Genomic DNA, 25,255 nt, shown 5'->3' on the forward strand with positions numbered 1-25,255 from the left:
AGAGAGGCCGAGGAGAGCCTCAAGAACAGAGAGGCCACGATACTGACCAATTTGATGAGAGGCGCTGAAGTTGGGATGGAAATGATGGTGGCCTTCTCGAGGGCATGACCGGAAAGAGCTTTTAGCTCTATTTATAAACAGGCAGCTCACAGGCCCCAGGAAGGACTCCATAGAAACGCAGCTGCCTCAGGACAAAGTTCCATTTCACTGGCCAAGGACCAAGCAGCTGGGAGTTAATGGTCACCCGCTGGGCTGGCCTCGCCCCACCCACCTGAGGCAAGCTGACTTCCTGCTCCACCAGCTGCCCCCCACACCCCGAACCCTCCCATCCTGACAGCGGAGTGACGGCCAGTCCGGTACACGAGCCCCATACCACCCAGCAAGCACTGCGTCCACATCCACCCACCATCTCACCCTGCTCCGCACTGTCACCTCCTTACCCCACCCCACCATGTGGCCTGGCTTTGAACTGCCTCCCGAACCCAGAACTGACCCCTCTCTGCCACCCCCGGGCTGCACTCAGACATCTCCCTGTCAATACCAATCACCGCAAGCTGTCTGTCACCCGCCTTCACATGCAGGGCAGGGCAGCTCTGCTCCTCCTCTTCCAGGGTCCAGAAAGGACCAGACACCACAACCCAGGGAGGAAGGCCGTGAGGGAGGGGGCAACATGGCAGGACTCTCGAACTGGCAAGGAAAGAAAGGGGCCCAGAGAGGGCAGGTGACTCCACCAGGATCACACAGCAGGGAGATACTGAGTCCAGGCAGGGGGGTGTTTCCTCCTCTCACCACACAAAACCCAACCTTCCCCAGCCATGCCTCGCCAGCCTCCTTCCAGAGCCACAGATCTAAAAGGGTGCTGGCAAGAGGGCAGGACAAGGGCAGCAAGGGGGTGGAGTGAGCAGGAGGCAGAGAGATCGAGTGTCTCCCCCACCACGCACACACCCAAGGCCTCACAAAGGCCCTTTGAGGCTGGCCTCCTTCCCCACCCGCCAGACAAAGGAGACAGAGGAAGGCGTGGGGGCAGGGGGCCTGAGAGGCAGGAATCTGGTGGCCAGGCCAGGAGGCTCCTGGGAGTTCCGGAGAATTGAGCTGTCGGGCAGAGGGCCAGGGCAGGCAGGACTCCGGGGTCCCGGCCTGGCTCAGTTACGGGCTCCCTCGGCCATCGGGGCCTGCGCCTTCCCCTCTTGGGCCTCAGCTTCTCTGCCTCTCAAGTACCTCGGTCCAAGGAAATACACAGGACTGAGTTGGAAGGGACTAGGATCATGGCCTAGGAGAGGAACAAGAAAACTGAATCCCAAATGTCTAGGAAGCTGCAGGGAACTCCACAAAACACAAATCTGCCCATCACACCCTGCCGATAGCCTCATGCCCCTGCCCTGGGGCTCCCACTGCCCCAGGGCACACCAGCCCCACCAACCCCAGGACCCAGGCTCCCTCACTCCCTATGCTCCCGCCAGGTCCCAAAGTCTCCTGCCTTTGCCACACAGTGCCTCCTCCCCCTTCGACCCTGAGATGCCTCCTCTGACTATTGGGTGGCAGGGCACAGCACAGTGCCCAGCACCAGAATCCCTCCTGTGTGACCAACTCAGCACCAGCAGCCACCCGGTCACCCAGGTCCCGGCGGCACCCACTCTCACACTTGGGAATTGGGGTTAAAGAAGATGGAATCATATCACGAGGCTGAACAACTCTGTTTAACACAGTCTAGCCTTGGCGACCAAGGCCGGGATTGTGGGGGCAAGGGGGTGGGGGTGGGGGGGAAGCAGCCAGAGAAATGTCACGGAGTCACCATTCTCAAGAGTAATGGTGACACTGCCTGTACTGGGCGCCAGGCGTGCTGCCAGCCTTGTTCACATGCCATCTCTTTTAATGCTCCCAACAACCCTATAAGGCACTATTATTTATTACTACTATTACTATTATCGATTAACTATCATAAATACTTTTCATTTGCAGCAAATGACTATTTCAAAACCATTATGATAATGTGTAAGCAAACTGCTTATGCTTAAATGTCACTCTACATTTCAGTACAGTAAAACATTTGCCTCAGTTTTAGCGCAAAACCACTCAGGGAGGAGGGTGGCAGGGCAGAGGGCCCCATTTTCCCCATGAGGAAGTTGAGGCCCAGGCAGAGGGCAAGATCCTGGCCGGGCAGGGGTGGCCACAGGATGAGGGCCCCTTCTCTGGCTCCCTATCCAGGGGGACCCCCCCCCGCCCCCGAGCAGCCCCCCAGGGCCTCAGGATGACCAGCTGCCGCCCTGTCCCCTGCAGAGTGAGTGGGTCTGGACCTGCTCGCCTCAGCTCCCCTTGTGACCAGACACTGACCTTGGGCCGCTTCCACCGGACAGTGGGCCCCGGGGTGCCCTTATAGTACAGCGAGTCATCGGTGGCCGGGAAGTTGGGATCCTCGAAGAGCACCTTCCGGCGCAGACAGGCCCGCTTCAGGGCGGAGTAGTTCTGGTCCTCGTAGGCCTTCACACACGAGAACATGGTGGCGGCTGCCCCCGCAGGGGAGGGCTAGGCGGGGACGCAGGTGGCTCCTGGGGCACCTGGGGGGACAGGAAGGTGAGAAGATCATCACTTACTGCGGCCTACTGAGCCAGGTGCCTCATGGGTGCCCCTGCCCGGCAGCCCTGTGAAGTGGTCACCCTCACCCTGTCCCCAGGCCAGGAATTGAGGCTCAGAGGCGCGGCTGCTCCATGCACGGCAAGGACGGGAACCAACTGACCTGACTTTGCACCCCGAACTCTCTCATTTCTGATGCTCGGAGGCGATGCCAGCCCGCAGGCCAAGAGGCCAAGGGCTCAACCACAGGCGCTCAGGGCTGCCTGGCCGCACCCGCCCACCCCGTCCTTCGTCACCAGCCCTCCCTAGACCCCCTAGCGCTGGGTCGGACTCGCAGCCCACTCGGCAGCTCCCTGGCTGGTGCCACGCGCGTCCAGGCTTCTCTCCTCCAACTCCCCCCACTTAATCGGAAAGCACATTTCAGCCCCGTGTGGAGGGCGCCCCCCTTTGGCCATCGTTCACATTCATTCCAAGCCTCACCCCCAAGCACCGCCTGCTTCACTGCGTTTCTGGAATAAACATTTCCTCATGGCTCCTTAATCCTAGTGACCTAACCTCCCCTGAGCCCCCCCCCATCCCTCACTCGGTGGCCTCCCCATCTCTCACCGCAACGGACTCTCCCTGATGGCTTCCCAGACTTCACGGAGTTTCACTCCTGAACACTCTCATCTCCCATCCCTGACCCCTCTCTCCCTCCCTTCTGCTCGCCTTCCCTGCCCAGATGACCCCATCTCCCCGTATTCAGCCTGGACCTCTTTTCTGGGCCCCTGACCCGCCCACCCCTGTGAGGGTCCCAGTCCCAAAGTGAACTCCTCCTCTCCCTCCACACCGCCCTTGGATTCCTGTCCCAGGAAGCGGGGCTGTAAAGCACCATCAGATCAGAAGCCCCAGAGAGCGGGGTCCACTTGGTTCGTCCCTCGAGAGCATGCAGCCCGATAGAGCCCAACACGGAAGGAGCGGCCCCTCTGCAGCGGCCCCCCTTGTGCTTGTAGCCCTGTGCTAACCAAACACAGGGACTCAGGCTGGGCCCTGGCTGGACCTGGACCGAGAGGGCCAGGAAGCCCTTGGGAGGAGGGGGTGGGTGGGGAGCAGCAGCTGGCAGGGCCTGACACAGGAGACGCCCTGACTCATGCTCAGATGGCCATGCATCTGGACCCACGGCCGCCGTATCTGAGACCTCATCTGGGTGCTGGCAGAGTTCCACACCCCCTGGGTCAGCTCACCCTGGGCCTGCCCACCAGGCCACAGGCCTTGACTTCTCAGCCCACCTGAGGGACCCCAAGGCAAGGCAGGCCAGCCTTTGGGGCGAACACAAGTCCGAGAGCAAGACTGATGTGGGTGCCAGTCCCAAATGCACCTTTCACCTGCTGTGTGGCCCTGAACAAGTGACTCACCCATTTTCTTGAGTCCCCATTTTCTCAGCTCCACAATGGGAATGCTGTTGCTTTAATAACTGGAAGGCGCCGTTATAATGAACCAAAGGTTGAGAAGACTGCTTAGCAGGCCAGAGGGAGCGGAAGGAGAAGAGGAGACAGGCCACCTCTCATTACCAAGAGAAGCTCCATCCCTCTGGCGCCTGCCGTGTGCAAAGCAGCCGGCAAGAAGTTCGTACAGGATTTGCAAAAGGCCCTGGGTAAGTCTTTCATTGTTTCCATTTTTTGGAAGAGAAAACTGAAGCTCAGTGAAGGGAGGCTTGTCCACGTCCCATGGCAGAGTCTAGGATTGAACACACATCCTTTGGTGCCTCCACCTTGGCCCGGTGACCCTGTGGCTAATGCCACACACCCTGACTGGTCCAGATTCATGGGAAGGAAAAGATGAGGGATTCAACAGAAGTGAGAAGCAGGGAGGGCAGGAGGTGAGGAGGGTGATGAGTTTGGAATCCACATGGGCAGCAGGAAGAGCAGGGAGGACTCACGGTCCCTGCCTGCCCAGGACACACGGTCATTTCACCTTCTGCCCCACATCCACATTGGGTCTGCTCTGCTGCTGTGTGACCTCAGCCCAACCACTTAACCTCTCTGGCCATCTCCCTCTGTCAGGAAGGCCCAGAACCCAGCCCCTCTCCCCCATCCTTCCAGTCTTCGGAGGCCTGATCGAAAGAGAAGAGGAGAGCCTGGAAAGCCAGCCCCTGGCTTCTGGCACACAGCCCCCCAGGGAGATTCATTAGCATCACAGTTTCCGGGAGGGCCTGCTCAGGAAGCAATTAAAGCTGCAGGAATTATATCAAAGAAGCTGAAAGCAGGATCCCAGAAATCAGCCCTAGCAATTCCCTGTCCAGAGCGCAGAGGGCCCAGGGAGGGGCAGCACGCTGGCCGAGGCTGCACACCCAGACCAGGGGAGAAGGAGGGTTCTCGCAGCCCTCCCGGCCACACCCCGTGAACGCTCCAGAGGCTCTGCTCTCAGGAGGACAGAAGGGACGTGGGGACAGAGACAGGAAAGCATGGCTGGACCCAGGGCTGGCTGAAGGTCTGCCCCAGCTTGGCCACCTCTCCAGCTGCACCCCTGCCAGCAAGGCTGCCTGGCCTACTGAGGCCAGGCTCTTCCAGCCCGGGCCTTTGCACACACTGCACCTCTGCACTGCCCTCTCACTTTCCAGGGCCCCAGGGTCACCTCCCACTCCACCCACTGGGGTCACAGAGCCAAGAGCCTCTGAGCTTTGCCCTCTCCCAGTAGCTGCAGGCATCACCACTTAAGGCCGTGGTTAAACCAGGAGTCAGGAGCCCAGCTTCCAAACCCGGGGGCTCTTCTCTCTGGGCCTGAGCTTGGAGCACCATGCTTGGCGCTTCCTGTTTCTGAACGTCTTCAGGGTGCACTGCAAGTGAGCGGGTATTAACAGGAAAGTCTGAGCTTCCTAGTCTTTCAGCCGGCCTCCTCCCTGGGCCCCTGCGGCCTCCTCCCTGGGCCCCTGCGGCCTCCTCCCTGGGCCCCTGCCGAGCTCACCCCACCCCCATCATTCTCCCTGCCAAGGTCTGGTGCTAAGAGCCCCTGGCAGTTCCCTACAGCTGTTTACTCAGGGCCTCCGCACACACTGTTCCTTCCACAAGTGCATGCATTCCCGGAGAACTCCTGGTCACCCTTCGAAGCTCAGCCCAAGGACTCCCTCCCACCTGCCCCTGCCCCCTCCAGTCCTGGAACCCTGTGATGATACCCATTACATAGTGCCCCACCCACGTAGGACCTGGCCAGCCCCCTCCAGCTCCTTTCTGTGGCCCCAGGGTCCAACACTGGGGCAGAAGTAAATCTGTGTTGAAAGAGCCAACGCAGGTGAGGTTGGAGTCCCTTCCTGGATGGGAGACAGTCTCAAAGAGTGGCAGGGACCACCAAAGGGATCAGCTTTTTTGTGTCAGAGCCCAGAGCCACACCAGCTCTCAGGGCCCCTGAAGGCAGGGCCTGCCCATTCCTGCGGGACCAGGCCTCCAGGCCTCCCCACCACCACTCCTGCTGGCTAGGTGCCAGTGGGTGCCCATACCCCTGCTGTCCCAGGGGGCATCACAGCTCCTGCCCAGGCTTTCTCCATAGCAGCCGGCCCTTCTCCAGCTCTTGATGTGTTGGCTTTAGTTCCCGATGTCCTCCTAAGCTGTGTGACCCTGGAGAGACCATATCACCTCTCTGGTCTACATGGTCCTTGTCTGGAAAGAAAGAGCTAACATGCCAGGGTCTCTGGGAGGATCAAAGGAGACACTGCCACATGGAACCGCGTTCTGTATACTTGAACAGGGACGCCTGGGTGGCTCAGCGGTTGAGTGCCTGCCTTTGGCTCAGGGCATATCCCAGATTCCCGAGTTTGAGTCCCAAATCGGGCTCCTTGCATGGAGCCTGCTTCTCCCCCTGCCTGTGTCTCTGCCTCTCTATGTCTCTCATGAATAAATAAATTTAAAAATCCGAAAAAAAAAAAAAAGTGTATACTTGAACGCACTGTGCTTCTGAGGGAGGTCAGGACTGCTGTCGGGGGTCCACCTGTCATGTTTCCACACCCCTGCCAGGAGGGTAACGACAATTCTGGGTTCCCGTCCCCAAGGAACTCCATGGTCTGGTGTGGCCAAAAGACACAAGGCAGCATAGAATATGTCATTTCTGAGACTCCAGCAAGAGGGATGCAAGGAGGCCTCCATAAAGGCCTGGTCCCAGAAGCCAGCTGTTCTCGAGAGAAAGGCCATTCCAGACAGAGGGAACAGCTCCAGTAAAGTCTCAGAGGCAGGAAAGTGCAAGGTAATTCAGACCCAGCCTGGCACAGTGGGGCCTGCAGACTGAGCAGGGGATTGCTGACCTGGCTCAGAACAAGGGCCTGAGAGTGCTCACCAGGAAGCTCAGAGCAACCAGTTATCTGGCAGGTGAGTCAGACCAGAGCTTGAGCCCTGACCACACCACTTAATGCTGTGTCCTCAAGTGAGCTGTTAACCACTCTGAGTGGCTGTCAGCCACCTGGTTGTAGCTTCTCAGGTGACAGGGAAAGAAAGTGGCATCTGCCCCAGGCCTGCCCTACAAGACTCTCTGTCCTCACCTTGGAAATGCTGTATACCCACTTCCAGGAGGCCGTGGCCTAGTCTGCTGTTCCCTGGGCCTGCGGGAGGTGGTGTGGACTGCCCAGCTGTGCACAGGGTGGGGTAAGGGCTCATCTTGCAGCAGGTCACACTGACCCAACTGCAGGAGGGGGCTGGCACCACTGAGCCTTCCCTGGATGCTGCAGCCACCACACCCAGGGAGGAACAGGAGAGAGACGTTTAGTCCCATTTTATAGATGAGAGCTTCGAGGTACGAGTCCTAATTCTGCAGCCTCTTGGCTGGATCCCAAGCTTCTAGACTCTGTATCACACCGGGGCTTCCCAAAGCAGGGCCCCGGAACAACAGCGTGATCCCTTAGGGGGGTACTCCAATGTGTCAGTAAGAAAGCCTCTACCCATCCAGTTCTTTCTCGAGGACTTTCCCAAAGGGGACCTCGGTTCGGTCTAGAGGGTCTTCTATTCCTCACGGCCCCTGCCCACCCACCTGACAAAGGAGAAGGAGGCCTCATGTCCAGCACATCAGCACCTGGCGGAGAATGGACTTTTGGGCTGTTTTTACTTTATTTTTAAGATTCTATCAGCTGCCTTGTGGAGAGTAATGCTGACTTTCTGTTTAGTAGATGCACGGTTTCCTTTAAGAAATATTAAGGAAAAAGAAAGTTGATTTAAAGAAAGCAATGATGTTCCCAGTGGTGTAGGAGGGGCCTCTGCCATACAGAGCCCCGGGGGGCAGACTGCAGGTGAGGAAGGAGGCGGACAGCCCTCCAGGACCCGAGTGGGTCACACTGGCAGTTAACGAGACCCATCTTAAAGCTCTAATAATTTAAACAGTGTGGTACTAGCACAGGGGAGACAAACAGACCAGTGAAACAGAATAGAACAGGAGAGAAAGTCCAGAAAAAAGGCCACCAGGTGGACAACATGATGCCACAGTGCACTGGGGGAAAGACAGTCTTTTCCTTGAATGGTGCTGGGTTGACTGGTTTATCCATATGGAAACATTTGTCTTGACCCCTATACACAAAAAACTATTCAACATAGATTGCAAATCTAACCAAAAGGGAAAATGATAACGTTTTTTTAAAGAAAACATAAGAAAAAGAGCATGTCCAAATGGCCAATGAAGAAGAAAAAAAGCCCTTGAATTCACTATTCGTCAAAGAAATGCAAATTAAAACCACAGGGAGAAGGGCACCTGGCTGGCTCAGCAGGTAGAGCACGTGACCCTTAATCTCAGGGTCCTGAGTTCACACCCCACATGGGCATGGAGCCTACTTAAAAAAATAAAATGATAAAATAAAACCCTGATGAGATACCACTATAGCCCCCACCAGAATGGCTACAGTGAAAACCACCACCACACACACACACACACACACACTCCTACAGCTCCTCTACACCAGGGGTAGAACTATGAATTGGTACAATCACTTTGCGAAAACATTTGACATACCTATTAAATCTGAACAAATGCATCATTCAGCAATTCTACTCCTAAGTATATACTGCATAGAAACATATGCACGTATACACCAGAAAACACATACAAGAACGTTTATCGCTGTAGTGTTTGTATAGCTGAAAATCAGGAAAAACTCCAATGTCCATCAACAAAAGAGGATAAATACGGTGTTGCGATGGAATAGTATCCAGCAATGAAAATGAGCAAATTATTGATCCATGCAACGCCACAGGTGGAGTTCCCAAGCATAACCATCTGCAAGAGAAGCCATACAGCAATCCTGTTTATATAAAATTGAAAAGCAGGCCTAACCCATCTATGGTAAACAAGAGACAGGAAAAAAAAAAAAAAAGAAAAAAAAAAAAACAAGAGACAAGAGAGTGGTTATGTTTGGGGCAGTGACTGCAAGGGCCCCGAGGGGCCTTCCAGGATCTGCTAATACCACTTCTTGATCTGGGTGGTGGCTGCCAGGGTGCGGTCACTGGGCTGTGTGCCTGTGATTTATGCACTGTTCCACGGGGCAGTTATGCTTTAATAAAATGTTAAACAGAAAAGCCAGTGCAGTGCCCTGGGCAGAAGGGCTGGCTGAAGCTAGTGCCCCCAATCCTGCCAGTCCTGGGCCCCCATCAAGCTGGACAGTACAGCCCTGGAGGGTTCTGCCTGGCACCAGGGTGGGACAACCTAGGGTGGGGAGCAGGGAAGGAGCCCCGGGCTGGGGCCTGGCCTGGCCTCATTACACACGGGCTGTGTGCCCTTCTGCAAGCCTCCTCCTCTTCCTTTCAGGGCACTGTGGTTTTGACACCAGGAGTGCTCCAACCCAAGAGAGGGTCCCACAAGGGAAGGGTACCCCAACCAGGCACACACCTCCAGGGTTTCCTATCTGAGAAGGGGGTACCAGCTGGGGACCCCAAAAGACAATCTCGACCGCAGGCATGGAGCTCAGGGCGAGGAGCTGGGCTAACCCAGGGTGGCAGGGGGTGGTGGGAAAGAGGTCATAGGTGAGGCTCATCAGAGCCCAGTAGGGGTCCTGGAACACCAGCGAGAGACCGGGGTCCCTTCTGGGTGATGGAAAAGTGAGAAGGGTGCTGAGCAGGTGAGCGACGTGAGACCCAGCTGGCTGCCACATGGAGAATGCACTAGCAAAGTATAAGACTGGAGCAGAAGAACCAGAAGGCAGGCCACAGGACTCGAAATGACAGACTCACGTGTAAATGGAAAGCAAGCAGGTCCTTGAGCTCCTTGAGAGGGAGACTCAACTCCTCTTGGTGAGCAGCCAGTTGTGGGGGTTAAAGGGAGCCCACAGGAAGGCCTGCTGGGGGTCCCTCCTCTGAGCTGATTCCCCACACGCCACAGTGGGTGTCCATGATGCAGCACAGGCCCAGCAGAGGGGCTCCATCCGGTGCCAGCCGAAGCAGCCAGTGATGCCCCACACCCATGGCCCAGCAACCAAAGCCCCCCCATCTCCCCTCCTCGACCTCCCGCTACAGCCCACTCCAAGCCACAGGGCCCCCTCCCCTTTGCCAGCCACAAAGTCAAGGATGGGCCGATCAGCTGCATCTCATAATTTCGGGGACACAGACAATGCCAACATGCAGATCTTCGCTGACACCCATTCTGGGCTGGCCCTGAGCTGACAACGAGGGTCAGATCCTCACGGCTGTCGCAAGGGAGGCACAGACAGACATGACACAAACGATGAACGAAGCCAGGCACTCAGCAGTCAGTGCTCCCCGGAGGAAGGCACGTTGCAGGCTGGCTTATAGCAACAGGAAGAACGGTGGTGTCTCTTCAAGATGGAACCAGAGCAAGGCTTGAAGGCTAGGCCAGAGCCGCAGGGGGCGCAGGGGGAGAGCAGCCAGGACGCACTCCAGATGGAGGGAAGGCAGGAGAGCACCGAGGAACAGCTGGAAGGCCCGGGTGTGGAGCCGGGGGCGGGGAAAGCTGGCAGGACCAGCTCTGCCAGGCTGGGATGCCAGGCTGCCAGGCTGGGGCTCCTACCAGGGCAGAGGGTAGCCCAGGTGTGGCGGAGGGGTGAGACCTAGGGGCAGATGCTGAGAAAAGGGTCTGTGGCCGAGGACCAGGCCAGGCCAGATGCCGGGGAGGGGCTGAACGGGAGAGCCCCAGGCTTTGGTGACCACCTGATTGCCTGCATGGTTTTGTTTTTAAAGATTTTATGTATTTATTCATGAAAGACACACAGAGAGAGGCAGAGGCACAGGCAGAGGGAGAAGCAGGCTCCCTGCAGGGAGCCGATGTAGGACTCGATCCCGGGACCTGGGATCACGACCTGAGCCGAAGGCAGACACTCAACCACTGAGCCACCCAGGCGTCCCTGCATGGTTTTGGGTTTGTCGATGTATGCGTCCCCCTCGTCCCACAGCCCGCCCTCACTGTCCTCTAGCTCCGAGCTCCCGCATCACCAGCAAGCTCAAGGAGTCTATCTCTGTGCTCCAGGGGCTATATTTTGGCCTCCTGCGTGTACTAGGTGCTGAGGAAAGCGTGGTGGGGCGGGGAGGGAGTCCGTGTGGAGGGGAGCTGGGCCACCGCTTCACGCTCGGGTTCACGCTCGGGTTCACACTCCCGCTCCAGCAGCAGGGCCGGGGGCCGGGCGCAGTGAGTCACTCCAACAACGCCAGGCGGCCTGGCACCAGGGCTGGGCAATCCTGTCTTTCTTCTCCACTCCCCTCCCCCGACCGTGTCCGTGTCCGATCCAGTCCCCACCCAGCTGCAGTGATCTCTCGAACACATAAACCCAACCACGTCACCCACTGCTCGCAGACTGGGGGGTCTGGAGGGCAGGGCCGGGCACACTTGGGGCACAGGGTCTCTCTCTGGGCCCGGGGTGCTGATGAACCCCCAGCAGTGCCTTTGAGGGAAAAGCTAGCTTTGAGGCTGGCTCTCTGTGTGGTCCTGGCTGAGTCCCCAGGCCTCTGCCCGCAGCTGGTCCTCACTGGGCCGTGGGTCCCTCCACAGGGAATCTCAGTAAGCAGGCAGACCTGAAAGGGGAACCCTCCACAAGGGGGGTTCCTGGGACCCTGCAGCCTGGGACCTGCTGGGCTGACGGCAGGAACGAGAAGAAGCCACACTCCTGGAGGCGGCAGCCCCTGGGCAGGGGATGGGCTCCAGGCACGCAAGCAGCTAGTCCCCCTGGTCTGTGCACTGAAAGTCCTGCATCCTGAGAGACCAGGGCAGCTGTCACCCTACCTTGGAGCTCCCAGTCCCGAACCACAACCTGCGGAGAATGTGCTGGAAAGAGGGGCAGGTGCAGCTGAGTGCCACCCACAGGGGCTGCTTCCTGTCCTCCCTGGGTGGGTGGGGGTAACACTCGGAGCTGCAGCTCATAGGCACTACCCACTCCCCACAAGGGAAACCACCTGACAAAACGAGACTTGATCAGGTAATTGAAGCCCCCTTGACTCCCCTGTGCCATGTGACCCTGCCCTCTCTGGCCTGTAGGTTGAATGGCTGGGAAGGGGACACCCCTTGCCTTTTTCAATCTGTTGGATTGTCACTGGGACAGCCCCTTTTCCTGCTTCCTGAACAGGCTGGCTATGCTTCTAGCACCACGTGCCCCTCAAGGCCCAAGCTGGAAACCTGCTGAAATGATACCCATTTCTCAGACAGGGAAGCGGACATTCAATCCTAGCTCAAGCTCCTGCTCAGCCTCACAAATGAGCTGTGCTATTTTCACTGCAGATGACGTCAAGGGGCTCAGAGAGGAAAGGGATGCATTCCAGACCGAGCCCCGGGCCTATGTCATGTCAGAGTCCCGCTCCACCAGGCCCTCCATCCCTCCCTCAAACAAAGACAGTGACCTGCTCATCAGCCCTTGGGAGTTCGGCTCAGTGGGTGTTTACCCTTCCAACCTGCCCCCACACCTACCTGCCCTGTGCCTGGTCAAGGGGCAGATGCGTCAGGCAGAGTTCCACCCAGGAGGTCAGCCTGGTGGAGGAGACACAGTGCCCCCAGTACCAAGCCGAGAGATCTGCTCCAAAAGGGCACTGATTCCTTCAGACAGGGCATGAAAGGCTCGTGGAGGAGGAGGCATCAAAGTAGGATCTCAAAGTGGGGGGCTGGGATTTCAAGAGGTATAAATGGAAGGTTAGGAGGAAGATGGAACACCCTAGGAAAAAGAAACCACTTAGGTAAGGCTGGAGGATGGGTTGCAGGGAAGAAGAAGAGGGAAGAAGGGACCAGCATAGAAACATTGCCAGACCGGGTTATGATAGTCCTGAAAGCCAGGCTGAGTCCTGGGGAGAGTGCCGGGGTCTGAGGCGGGCTCCTGCATGGCTCACGGCAAGGCGGAGTGGAGGCCAGGGCGCAGGCACACAGGCCAGAGCGTAGAAACAGCCACCGAGAGAGAAGCAGGGCCTGTATGGCATGGCCTTGGCTGTACGGAGGATACAGTGACCCACACTAAGGCAGGGTCCGCAGCACGCAGGCCAGAGGCTCTCTGACTGGGGGTCTCCTGGGGGCAGTAGGAGGCCCACATCGCCTCCTCTGATGGCAACGGCCTCTCCAGGCAGAGGGAGTAAGCAGCACCTGCAGCATCGGTGCACTGCTCTGCACCAGGTCATGTTCCCACCCATGGCAGTCTCCAGTGCCCTGGGGACGAAGTAGAGCCTCAGCACATCCCGTCCAGGTCCTCATCCTCATCCTCATATGGGGAGACAGTTGACCTCCTTGTGCCTCAGAGTTCTCGTCTGTAAAACCAAGGTCTTCTGCTCTATTGGCCGAGCTCTCCTCACACCTCTGCTCGAGGCAGGACTTAGCCTCACTGGCCTTACCATGCTCATCTGCAACATGGGGCTCCCACCAGGACCCAGCCCTCATAGGATGATGGTGGGGATCAAGTGACCATGCACAGCACTGGGTTTGTTGAATGAATGTCTGCAATGAGCTGTGCACCTCTCTGAAAGGCCTAACCTACTGCTGGGTGCAGGATGGGATCTGGTCACTGGGGCAACCTGTGGGGGCATGCCAGCACATTCCAAATATCCTTGAGCTCTGGCTACTATGGTCTCAGGCTGGGCTCTAGGGCCAGAGGTGCCATAACCCCAGGCTCTGCACACAAAAGCTCCTAGGCTGGGGAGAGACAGATGCTGAGCGTGGCCACATGGTGGAAGCCAGTGGCCAATGGGCACCTGGGAAGGAGATCTTTCAGAATGGCCTGCAGTGACACCGCAATTGGTCCCTATGGCAGGCTGAATAATGCCCCTTGCCAAATGTCAATGTCCTAATCCCTGGAACCTGAGAATGTTACCTTTTACAGCAAGAGACTTCACATATGTATTTAAGGGTCTCAAGTTGTGGAGATTATCCTGGATCATCCAGACGGGCCCTAAATGTGATCACAGGTGTCCTTATAGAAGGGAGGCAGAGGGCACCTGGGTGGTTCAGTCAGTTGAGTGTCTGCCTTCAGCTCAGGTCATGATCTCAAGGTCTTGGGATGGAGCCCCACATCAGGCTCCCTGCTCAGCAGGGAGCCTGCTTCTCCCTCTCTCGCCATCTCTCAAATAAATAGATAATATCTTAAATGAATAAAAGGGAGGCAGAGGGAGATATGAGCCTAGAAGAGGACAATGCAACAGGGCAACGGAAGGAGAGAGATTGGGGTCCTGAGGTCACAAGAATGCCAGCAGCCATCAGAAACTGGAAGAGACGAGGAACAGCCTCTCCTGGAGCCTCCAAAAGGAACCACCCTGCGAATACCATCTTAGTCCCATTAAGACTCAGTTCAGACTTTTGACCTCCAAACTGTCAGAGAATAAGATGGTGGTGTTTTCAGCCATTAAGTTTGCATTCGTTGTTACTGCAGCAAGAGAAAACGAACGCTAACCCTGGAGAAGCTCATGGGCAGGCACGTGTGTGGCCTTGCACCTCTCTCCTGCTCAAGGGAGTGAATGAGTGAGCAAGCAAGCGAGGAAGAAGTTATGACACCCTGAATCACTTCAATGTAAAACAAAGTCACCCCAAACTTCGGTGTCTTAGTTCCTGCTACTGGTCACAAGCCACTCAGGATCGACCTCACCCCAACTGGCCTAAGTCACCCAGCAGCAGGCGGCACTGGGGTAGGGGCTGGCTGGGCAGCAGCAGGCAGATCAGGTCAGTGGGCTCTCTGCATTTGGTCCCCCAGGACGCAAGGCCCTGTAGCCACCCCCTGACCACCCCCCCACCCCCCACCCCCGCCCAGGGAAGGTTAGCTGAGTACCAATGGATGGGCTTTGTCTGCTCTGGTTGCAAGACCACAGACCCCACTGAGGCAGAAAACCACAGGCCACCACAGCCTCAACCACCAGCGCTCTCACACCCCAGAGCCCCGAGAAAGTTGGGGTCCCTAGCAAACATCTCTGAACAAGCAGAATGGGGAGCAGTAGCTCAGACAGCTGCGGACAAGCAAAGGCTCACATTCCATTAGCTTCCTGTGTTGGAGCATGAGGGCTGCCTTCCTACAACAGCCTGGATTAAAATCTCAAAGGGACTGAACCCATTTTGCCTTTAGTGAGCAGGGAAAAGTAGGCCCTGAGGCCAAGGAAGTCGGCAGCCTGGCCCAGCCAAATGCCATCCCAGGGTCTCATCCTCACCCCAGGGAGGAGACGCTACAAAACTGGGGTGGGGGCCGGTCCTTAAAGGTGAGGCCTGGGGGACCACTGCCAGCCAAGAACTGTTTGTTCTGAGCAGCAAGGGCAAGGCAGGAAGGGGCAGAAGAGGTCTCTAGGCAGGGCTTGAGGGCTGGAAGAAAGGACCCTAAGGGCACTCAGAGCACTTGAGGAGGACGGCCTGGGTTGCTCAGTAGTTGAGCATCTGCCTTTGGCTCAGGTCATGATCCCAGGGTCCTGGAATCGAGTCCCACATCAGTCTCCCTGCATGGAGCCTGCTTCTCCCTCTGCCTATGTCTCTCTCTCTCTCTCTGTGTCTCTCATGAGTAAATAAATAAAATCTTTAAAATAAAATAATATAATAAAAAATAATAAAAAAATAAATCTACATATAACTTTTGACTCCCCGCAAAACCTTACTAAGAGCCCACAGTTAACCGGAAGCCTTACCAATAACATAAGCGGTTGATTAACACATATTTTGTTCGCTGTATGTATTATATACTGCAATCTTACAATAACTCAGCTAGAAAAAAGATAGTATTATTAAGAAAACCATAAGGAAGAGAAAATACATTTACGGTATCGTCCTGTAAAAAAAATCCACGTACAAGTGGACCCGTGCAGTTCGAACCCACGTTGTTCAAGGATCAGCTGTACCATTAATTATAATGGCTATCAAACACCATGCACTTAGTATAGCCCTTTCGGTGACACGATCTACCTTAAACGTGGTCGGCCCCCGAGTCCCTGTCATTAGGCAGGATCTATCCTTGGGCACAGTCAAGGGCAGAGCCAGTCTCAGAGAAGAAGCCTGGATACAAGGACAGGCCCTGCAGGTAGGAGAGGGCACCTGCTTGCTGTTCGGGGACCAGGGCTTCAGGGCTGTCCCGAGAGACTGCGGTGAGGGCAGAAGCAGCCAGAAGGCCTGGAAGCAGTGTCCTGGATGTTGCCCCACAGTCCTCCCACAGCCAACTGTCCATCTCATTGCCTTCCCCCAGTGGTGGCCCCATCTCAGAAAGGGCTCCTCGACCTACTCTCCCTCTGTACGGGGTCCCTCTGAAAGAGGTCTCGGTGCAACCCTTTTGCCATGCACACCACCCCTGCTCTGGAATCTCTATCAGGTGCTCCTCCCTGTACCAAACCTAGGCCTTGGGAGGGGGGGTTGGGCGGAGGAGAGGCAGGGGAGAGGGGAGAGCGCCTCTCCCGGCTGCGGCCTCCTCCTCACTGGCCTCCACAGTAACCCAGTGAACACAGAGCCAAAGATGGATGGCACTTGTCAGATGCACATCTGACCATCTGATGCGCCCCCTCCCCACAGGGCTACCATTCCACTTCGCACCTCCACGCCTTTTCCCTAGACCTGCCCTGCCCTGCCCCTTCTCCTCTGCTTGGCGAACTTTTCACCCTCTGAGACCCAGCACTGGTGTATCTGCAGGGAAATCTCCCCCAGCGCCCAGGCAGGTCTCTGCCCTGGGCTCCAGCACTAGGCGCATGCGCAGGGGCTTATCTGTGGCCCCAACTGCCTCCTCACCAGTCAGAAGGGAAGTTCCTGGGGCAATGACCCCACCTCATTGTCCTGGCACCCAGCTCTGGCCTGGCCTGAGGCAGTCGCAGCTGGGTCCACCCCACCCTGCCCAGTACCCTCAGCCAAGAAAAGCAGTCAGGCCTCCCCACCCCTACCCCAGGGCTCTGGGGACCGGAGCAGGGACCAGTCCCAAAGATGCTGAAAGGTCTTAATCCTTGCAAGAGAACACAGTGCTTTCCCCAGGAGGCCTCACACTCTGGGTTGGCTGAGCCCTACCCACAAACCCCTCTCTTCCAGGAAGTCCACCCAGATTTTTCCCTCCCTAGAATATTAGGAATAGCTGACCTCAACACTTTGCTCTCCAACGCTGCTACAGGAAGAAGATTCTGACTTGAGAGCCAAACCCAGGTTCAAATTCTAGCTCAGCAGCCCTGAGAGACGCGGGAGCTCACTTAGCCCTCTGCCCCACCCTCTTCACCCCAGGGAGGGCTGGGAGGGGCTCAATCCCACTACATGAAATGAAACCTGGGCAGACTTGGCACCTCTTCATGATCTTCTGTTCTACTTCACCTCTGGACCCCAGGCAGGTGTCCCCAGGTCCCCAGCTCTGAGGGCTGGAGGCAGAGAAGCCCAAGATCCATTCTCTCCCAGATCTCCCCGGCCCCCTCTGACACACCCAAGCTCAGCAGCCCAAAAAAAGGCCCCTATCCAACCTGGGTGGAGGGTCGGCGAGGGAATCGGCCTGGCCTTGGCCCTGCCCCTTCCCCAAGCTTCCGGGGCGGGGGAGGCCGGGGGCACATCCAGGTGGGGAGGTGGAACCGAGCGGATGGCAGAGGGCTGAGCAGAGACCAGGAAAGGGGAACGGAGGTAGAGAAGGGACAGTCGGATCCCGGGGGTTAAACCTCAGCGCGTCGGGACTAAGAATCAGGCTCCGGAGCGCCCACCCCAGGGGAGGTGGAAGACGCCCCGGGCCGCGGGGAGGGGGGGGGCGGACCGTCGGAGCCTCTTCCCGCCCCCGCCTCGGGCCTCCAGGCCCGCGCTCACCTCCTTCCTCCCCCGCCTGGGGGTGCGCCCCCGCGCACCGATTCGTCTCCGCGGGCACGCACCGGCCCGCGCTGCGCCCGCACACGCACCTCCGACACACGCGAACGCGCGCTCGCACACGCCTCCCTCCGCGCAGCGCCTCCTACCTGCCCGGCTGGGACGCGGGGCACCGCGCGGGCACCGCACCCCGAGCTGCCGGCCTCGGGCTCGGGCCGGGATCGGCTGCGGCTGGCCCGGGGCTGGGGGCTCGCGCTCGGACTCCGGGGCTGCGCCCGCCCCGCCCCGCCCCGCGGCCTCCGCCCACTTGGGGACAGAGGCGTGGTCTGCAGCGGGGCGGGCGGCCGGCACCGCTGCGCAGGCGAACTGGCGCGGAGCCGCGGGGCGAGCCCGCAGGGAGGTGGCCGCCGAGCTCCCGCCCGGGGTGGCCGGGGCCTGGGGCCAGCGCGGCTCGGCCCCCCCCCCGCCCCGCTCCATCGGGCCCCGCCCTCCCTCCCTCCCTCCCAGTCTCGCCCCGTGCGCCCCGGAGTATCTCGGGGAGCCCTCCGCGCCCCGCCAGGCCCGAGCCCAGGTCTGCCCGAGGTCGTGTGCCGGCCCCGGAAGGCGCGCAGGCCGCCGAGCCGTGGCCATGCATCCTGCGGGGCGAGCCGTGCAAGGCCGAAACGGGACCGGGGAAAGAGGACTTGAGGCGAGCCCTGTGGCTTCCCCTCCGCCAAGGTTCAGGACGAGGATGGGGAACCGAGAGCCCCGGGAGGCTCGCGCAGAGGCCCTGACAGCCGGCCCCAGGCTCGGACTGAGCCTTCGCGCGTGTGTAACGGGGCTGCCGCAGGAGGGGCGTGTTTCTGGAGCAAGGTTGAGGAGGCTTGTGGGTGACCAACCGCGGCACAGCAGGGGCTCCGGGGAGACCTGCCTCCCCGGTCTGGGCACCCCAGGCCTGTGCCAGCCCACTTTGCAGATGGAGAAACTCGGCCCACTCACCGGGTTCTCAGTCTCGGTTAATCACCGCATTAACCTCTCGGGCACCCCGACTCGGGGCCACCACCACCTCGCAGTCTCGGTCCCAGGCTCCCCAGATGTTACACCCCGGAGGCAAGCTCCAGCGCCACCTCCCCACCCCCCGTCCGTCCCCCACCCCCAGTCCCGATCCAGCCTAGGAAGACTTTCAAATGTGCATCCGTGACCGGCCTCCCACAGAACAATGTTCCCAAACTGCCCCTGTGCCTGACTCCTTCACCCGTACCCCAGTACCCCACGGCTCGGCCCGTACCCTGGCTGCAGCCTGCCGTGCTCCTCGCGAGGCCGCCCCCCCCCCCCCCCCAAACCTCGCTGGAGCTGCTCTGCGGCCGTCTGAAGGCTCTTCCTTCCCTCTCGGGGAGGCAAGTGCTGCTCCTCGGGCCTCCAGCGCCGGCGCCTCCATCGCCAGGCCCCACCCCCACCGCAGCACTCGACGCCACACCCCTCCTCCCGAGCGTTCCCACCCTGTTGTTTGTGCTTCTTTCCTGGCTCTGAACTCTCTCCCGGCCTCTTAGAGCTGGCGGTGGGGTCTCGGCCTCCCCGTGAGGTTGAGGGTCAAGCGCGGGGATGACGGTCATACTTGGTGACCGGGGTGCTCAGTCTGCCGGTTACTGGCTGAGTGATCCAGGCCAGTCCTCTATCCCTTTTCCTGTCTGTACACTGGGCTTTGGGCAGAAATGTGTGAGGATTAGGTAAAGGCCAGTCGTTAGGCGGAAGACGGCCCCATCATATAGGGTGTGGGGTCATATCTGTTGCCTCGGCCTGCAAAAACAGTGGATGTTGGGTCCCCCTTTTGTTTTCAGAGTGTGGGGACCACAAGAAGAGTGTCAGGCGGTGGTGATTCCAAGCATGAACTCTGGACTCGCTGCCTGGGCTGTCACATCAGCAGTGTGACCCTGGGCAAGCCACCTAACCTCTCTGCTTCAGTCATCTCCCTATAAAATCAGTGGAGTAGCCTTCATATCACAGAGTTGTGGGAATTTCATGGGCCATCCCTGTAAAGCCCCTGGAGTGGCTCCCTGGCTCAGAGTAAGTGCTCAGCACAGTTTAGGTGATGTTACGCTCATCCAGACCAACTTTTTGTGAAGACGCTGGGTCCTGAGAAGCAGAGACATGGCTAGTTAGAAGCCCAGGCATTCCAGAAGGTCAGAATTGCAAGGGCCCACTCTGAGCCCATCCCTGGCAGTTTCTGCCTTCTCTGACCGATGAGGAAAGAGGCCTAGAGAGAGACAGTGGCCGGTCCAGGGCACCCATCCTGGTTGGGGGTGAGGGGAAGCACAGCCCTGCTCTTGTTGAGGGGGCAGTCGAGCATGGTCTGCAGACAAGCCAGGAAGAACCCGGTCTCCCAGCAAGCTTGAGGAAGGGGTGCGGCCCCAATGATGCTCTGGTGGTACTCAGTCTTCATAAACTGAGTCATCGAACGGTGCCATCACTGGGCCTGCCTCCTCTGCAGGAGCCCTCATTAGGCCCATTTTGCAGATGACAGAAATGAGCCTCAGGGAGATGCCCCAGCCACACAGGTAGGAAATGGCAGAACTAGGATCCACACCTACCCTGTCTGACTCCACTCTTGTGCTCTTCTCCTCCACCTCCTCCTCTTCTCTCCTCCAGGGAAAAGCCACCTCTGTAGACCTGTTGACTGGCTAACCAATCTCTGCTTGCATCCCCCTATAACTGGGACCTCATTCCCTCCATGGGGCAGCTCTTTCGACTCCTCTTGGAAGAGTCCTTTGTCACCCAAAGCTGACCCACTTCCCTCTCCATAGTTCTGCAGGCTCCATACCAGAGGCTGGACACAGAATCTTCTCTGTCCCAGTCCAGAACACCCTTATCTGGACTGTGTGTTACCTTATCTCTGTGTTACAAGGTTTCCCAGGTGAAACTCTTACAACAATAATAATTTCTTTCAAATCTCAGCAGATCTAATTGGCTAGCTATTGTTTGAGAAACCTAAAGGAAGCCCCTCGGCTTGAGGAGTGGCTCTGTGTGTGGGGGGGGGTGGGGGTGGATATTCAAATAACCGTGTCAGCCAATTCCCCTACTCCAATCTAGCCAGGGGGGCTGTAGGATGGATTATAGGCCAAGGATTGTAGGGAGAGAGATGAGTCAGACATTCAGAACTTTCAGGTTGGGAGTGGTGGCTAACAGCAGTCTCCTGAGAGTGCAGGAAACGAGAGGGTCACAGTGGACTTCAGCAGACACAGAGGACAAGATTACCTTTCAGTTGCTGGGAATTCCAGGCCTCTCTGACAGGTTGCCTATACTTTGCTAGCATCCTGGATATTATTAGGAACCAGCCAGAACCAAGTGACATTTATTCCAGGAATACAAGGTTGGTTTAACATTAGAGAATCCATTAATAGCATTGGTTTGCTAGGGCTGCCATAACAAAGTACCCCAAACTGGGCAGCTTAAACAACAGAAATCTATTGTCTCACAGTTCCAGAGCCTAGAAATCCAAGGTTAGGTGTCATTTGGGTTGAGTCCTTCTGTGAGGGAGAATCTGTTCTGTGCCTCCTTCCTTGCTTCTGGTGGTTGGCGGGCAATCTTTGGCATTTCTTGGCTAGTAGACACAACACTTTGATCTGTATTTTTATGTTCACATGTGTTCTCTCTTTGTGTGTAAACATCTCTGTGTTAAAAATTCCCCTTTTGATAAAGACACCAGTCTTTTTGGATTAGTGACCTCATTAGTGACCTTAATGACCTCATTTCTTGATCACCTCTTTCAAAACCCTATTTCCATGTAAGGTTACATTCTGAGGTACTGGGGGATTAGACTTCAACATCTTTGGGGGATATAAGTGAACCCATGATAAGCATGTGCCATATTAATGAATTTAAGAGGAAAACCGTATAATATTCTTTATGGATGCCAAGAAAGTCTTTAGAACATTCAAACCCCCTTCATGATAAAAATACTCAGTGAAATAGGAAGTGAGGGATACTTTGTCAAATAATAAAATGTAGTCCTAAAGCCAGCATCTTATTTAATCAAGAAACACTGGAAATATTTCCATGAAGATCAGGAACCAGGCAAGAATGGCCACTTGCTCCACCACTATCCCACACAGGTATTAGCTAGTGCTATTTAGGCAAGAGAAATCAATTGGAGGTCTGACAATAAGAAGAAATAAAACTATCTCTATTTGCAGATGACATAATGTTACACCTGAAAAACCACAGAGAATCAATGATAAAACTAATTCAAATAGTAAAAGAGTTCAGTAAAGTAGCAGGATTAAAATATAAAATTTGATAGACCTTATATATACAAATAATAAACTGAGGACATAAGGGTAGAGAAAACCCTATCTATGATATATCACAACAGAAAAGATTAAATGCTTAGGATCAAATTTAATTAGAAATGTATAAAACCTACATAAGGAAAAATGGAAACATTCTTGAAAGACACTAAGGAAGAATGATTGAAAAGACATACCCTGCTCTTAGATAGGATGAGTCAACAGTATAAAGATGTTAGTTCTCCCTATGTGAATTGGCAACTTCGATGCAAATTAAAAATATGCCTATTAAAAATAACGGCAAGCTATTTAATGAAGATAGATGAGTTGATGCCGAAGAGCATATGAAAAACAAACATGCAAGTAAGAAACTACTGGAAAAGAAAAACTGTGAGGGTTTACTAGATATTAAAAATGTCAGGGCACCTGAGTGGCTCATTTGGACTCTTGATCTTGGGATTTTGAGTTCAAGCCCCACACTGGACGTAGAGCTTTTTAACAAAAATGTTTACCGACATTAAAACAATAAAAGCTTCTGTAATTAAAAATGGGTGGTACTGGTGGGTGAATAGACAGATTGCAAGAGGCTAAAAAATTTAGAAAAAGACCCCAATACATCATTACCCCAGTGATTTGAGATGCATCTTTGTTACATACTAAAGATGGACCTTGTCATAAATGGTCCTGGGTAACCATTAGGAAAAGGAAACAAATAGATCCATATGTTACAGTCAACAAAAGAATAAACTATATGGTTTAGGGCTCTAAGTTTAAAACTGAAACCATACAAGGACCAGAAGGAAACATAAGCCACTTCCTCTTTAAGTGTCATGTTGGGAAAGCCTTTCTAATGATGATTCAAAGCCCAAAGGCCATAAAAGAAAAGACTGATACATTTGACTACATGAAAATAAAAAAACTTTCCAAATCACCATAAACTAAGTCCATAGACAAGTGACAAACTGGAAGAAAATATTCCAATATTATACAACAGACAAAGGGCAGATCTCCCCAATACATAAGGAGCTCTTAAAAGTTGAGGGACAAAACCCAAAAATCCAATAGTAAAATGAGGGGAAAGGCATGACAGATAATTCACCAAAAAAGATATTTAAAATGGCCATTAGGAGCACCCGGGTGGCTCAGTCGGTTAAGCATCTGCCTTTGCTCAGGTCAGGATCCCAGGAGTCCCGGGACTGAGCCCCAAGCTGGGATCCTTGCTCAGGGGATTCTGCTTCTCCCTCTCCCTCTACCCCTACCCCTCCATCTCCTGCTCATGGGTTCTCTCTCTCTCTTGAATAAATAAATAAAATCTTGGGGGAAAAAATGGCCCTCAAACATGTAGAAAAAAATACTCAGGACGCCTGGGTGGCTCAGTGGTTAAGCGCCTGCCTTTGGCTCAGGGTGTGATCCTGGGGTCCTGGGATGGAGTCCTGCATGGGGCTCCCTGCATGGAGCCTGCTTCTCCCTCTGCTTGTGTCTCTGCCTCTCTCTGTGTCTCTCATGAATAAATACATAAAATCTTAAAAAAAAAAACACAAAAAACTCAAGGACACTCAGAATTAAAGAAAGGCAAATTGAAACAACTCTGAGAAAGATACCACTCCTCACCTGTCAGACTGACAAAAAATGAAAAACACCTCACACATCATGTTGGCAAGGTTGTGGGGAAACAGGCATTCAAATACATTTGTGTCCATCACTGGTGGGAAGCAAATCGATGCAACCCTATGGAAAGAACTTTGGCAATACCTAACAAAATTAAATATGCACTTACACTTTCACCCAGCCACTCCACTTCCATAAATCTACCTTGAAGACAGGCCTCCGGCCATGTGAAAACCCATATGCAAAATATTTTTCATTGAAGCATTACTTTTAGTTGCAAAATCTTGGAAACAATCTACTATACATGGAAGACTCCTGAATAAACTATAGCCAAGCCATACAAAGAAGTAGTTTGCAGTTATAAAAAAAATTTTTTTATTAAAGTTCGATTTCCCAACATATAATATAACACCCAGAGTTCATCCATCAAATGCCCTCCTCAGTGCCTGTCTCTGTTACCCCATCCCCCACCCACCTTCCCTTCCACTACCGTTAAAAAAATTTTTTTTAAGATTTTATTTTTTATTCATGAGAGACACAGAAAGAGAAGCAGAGACACAGGCAGAGGGAGAAGCAGGCTCCATGCAGGGAGCCCGATGTGGGACTTGATCTCAGGACTCCTGGATGACGCCCTGAGCAGAAGGCAGACACTCAACCACTGAGCCATGCAGGCGGTCCCTGCAGTTGTAAAAAATAAAATAAAATAATAAAATGAAATAAAATAAAATAAAATAAAATAAAATAATCTCTGAATTGATATGACATGAATTCCAGATATTCTATTAAGTGAAAGAAAAAGCAAAGGCCAAAAGAGTGTCTCTATAGTATGCTGCTCTTCGTGTCAGAAAGAAAAGAATATAAGAACACACACAGGGGATCTGCTCATTTGGACAAAGTAAATACAGGAAGGACAGATGAGTCTGTGGAGACTGGTTCCTGAGGGGCAGGTGGGAAGGAGTGGAGCACAGGGATGGGCACAGGAGAGCAGGGACTTGGAGACAGTGCTTTGTTTCCAAATGTATCTTCGTAAATGTGTATTATTGGGATATAATTTACATACCACAAAATTCACCTTTTGGAAGGGTAAAATTCATTAGATTTTAGTCTATTTGCAAAATGGTGCAGCTATCACCGTGATCTCATCCCGGACTATTTTCATCATCCCGTTAGTGATCACTCTCCATGCCTCCCCCCAACTCCTGGTGGCCACCAAACCACTTTCCATCTCATGGATTTGTTCTTCTGGACATTTCATAAATACAACCATAGGCTAGGTGGCTTTGGTGGCTGGTTGCTTTCACCCAGCAGGGTGTTTCCACGGCTCATGCATGTTGTAGCATGGATCAGTGTACTCATTCTACTGTATGGCTGGATTGCATTCCACTGTGTGTATATAGGGCCTTTTGCTTATCCATTCATCTGTTGATGGGTCTTTGACAGTTTTCTACTTTGGGGCTATTATGGATAATGCTGCTATGGACATTCACCTACGAGGATTTGTACGAACCCATGTTTTCCATTCTTTGGGATATATACCTAGGGTTAGAATTATTGAGTCATAAAGTAACTCCAGGTGGATTTTTTTTTTTTTTTTTTGAGGAACTGACAGACTTCTTCCCAAAAAGTCCAGAGTATTTTCATAAGAACCTTGATCCTCCTCACCAAGCCATGAAGCTGAA

General features: G+C 54.8%; 1 protein-coding gene across 6 annotated transcripts in view; it reads right to left on the minus strand.

The window, feature by feature from the left end:
* The window catches only part of CAPN5 (calpain 5), a 52,483-nt gene extending 33,328 nt beyond the window's left edge, over nucleotides 1–19,155 (minus strand). Inside the window, exons 1-2 of one of the 6 annotated variants that reach the window (XM_038568536.1) lie at nucleotides 19,029–19,155; nucleotides 2,332–2,555 (exon numbers count right to left, since the gene is read on the minus strand). In XM_038568536.1, coding sequence (XP_038424464.1) covers nucleotides 2,332–2,496 — 165 coding nt within the window. In that variant the 5' untranslated portion in view covers nucleotides 2,497–2,555; nucleotides 19,029–19,155. Of the gene's footprint in view, nucleotides 1–2,331; nucleotides 2,556–17,709; nucleotides 17,973–18,973; nucleotides 18,994–19,028 lie in introns of those variants that run through there. The other 5 variants (XM_038568539.1, XM_038568535.1, XM_038568540.1 and 2 more) reach the window with 5 other exon arrangements.
* Between the last annotated feature and the right edge of the window lie 6,100 nt (nucleotides 19,156–25,255).

Source organism: Canis lupus, chromosome 21, assembly GCF_011100685.1.
Source record: "Canis lupus familiaris isolate Mischka breed German Shepherd chromosome 21, alternate assembly UU_Cfam_GSD_1.0, whole genome shotgun sequence".
NCBI lineage: Eukaryota > Metazoa > Chordata > Mammalia > Carnivora > Canidae > Canis > Canis lupus.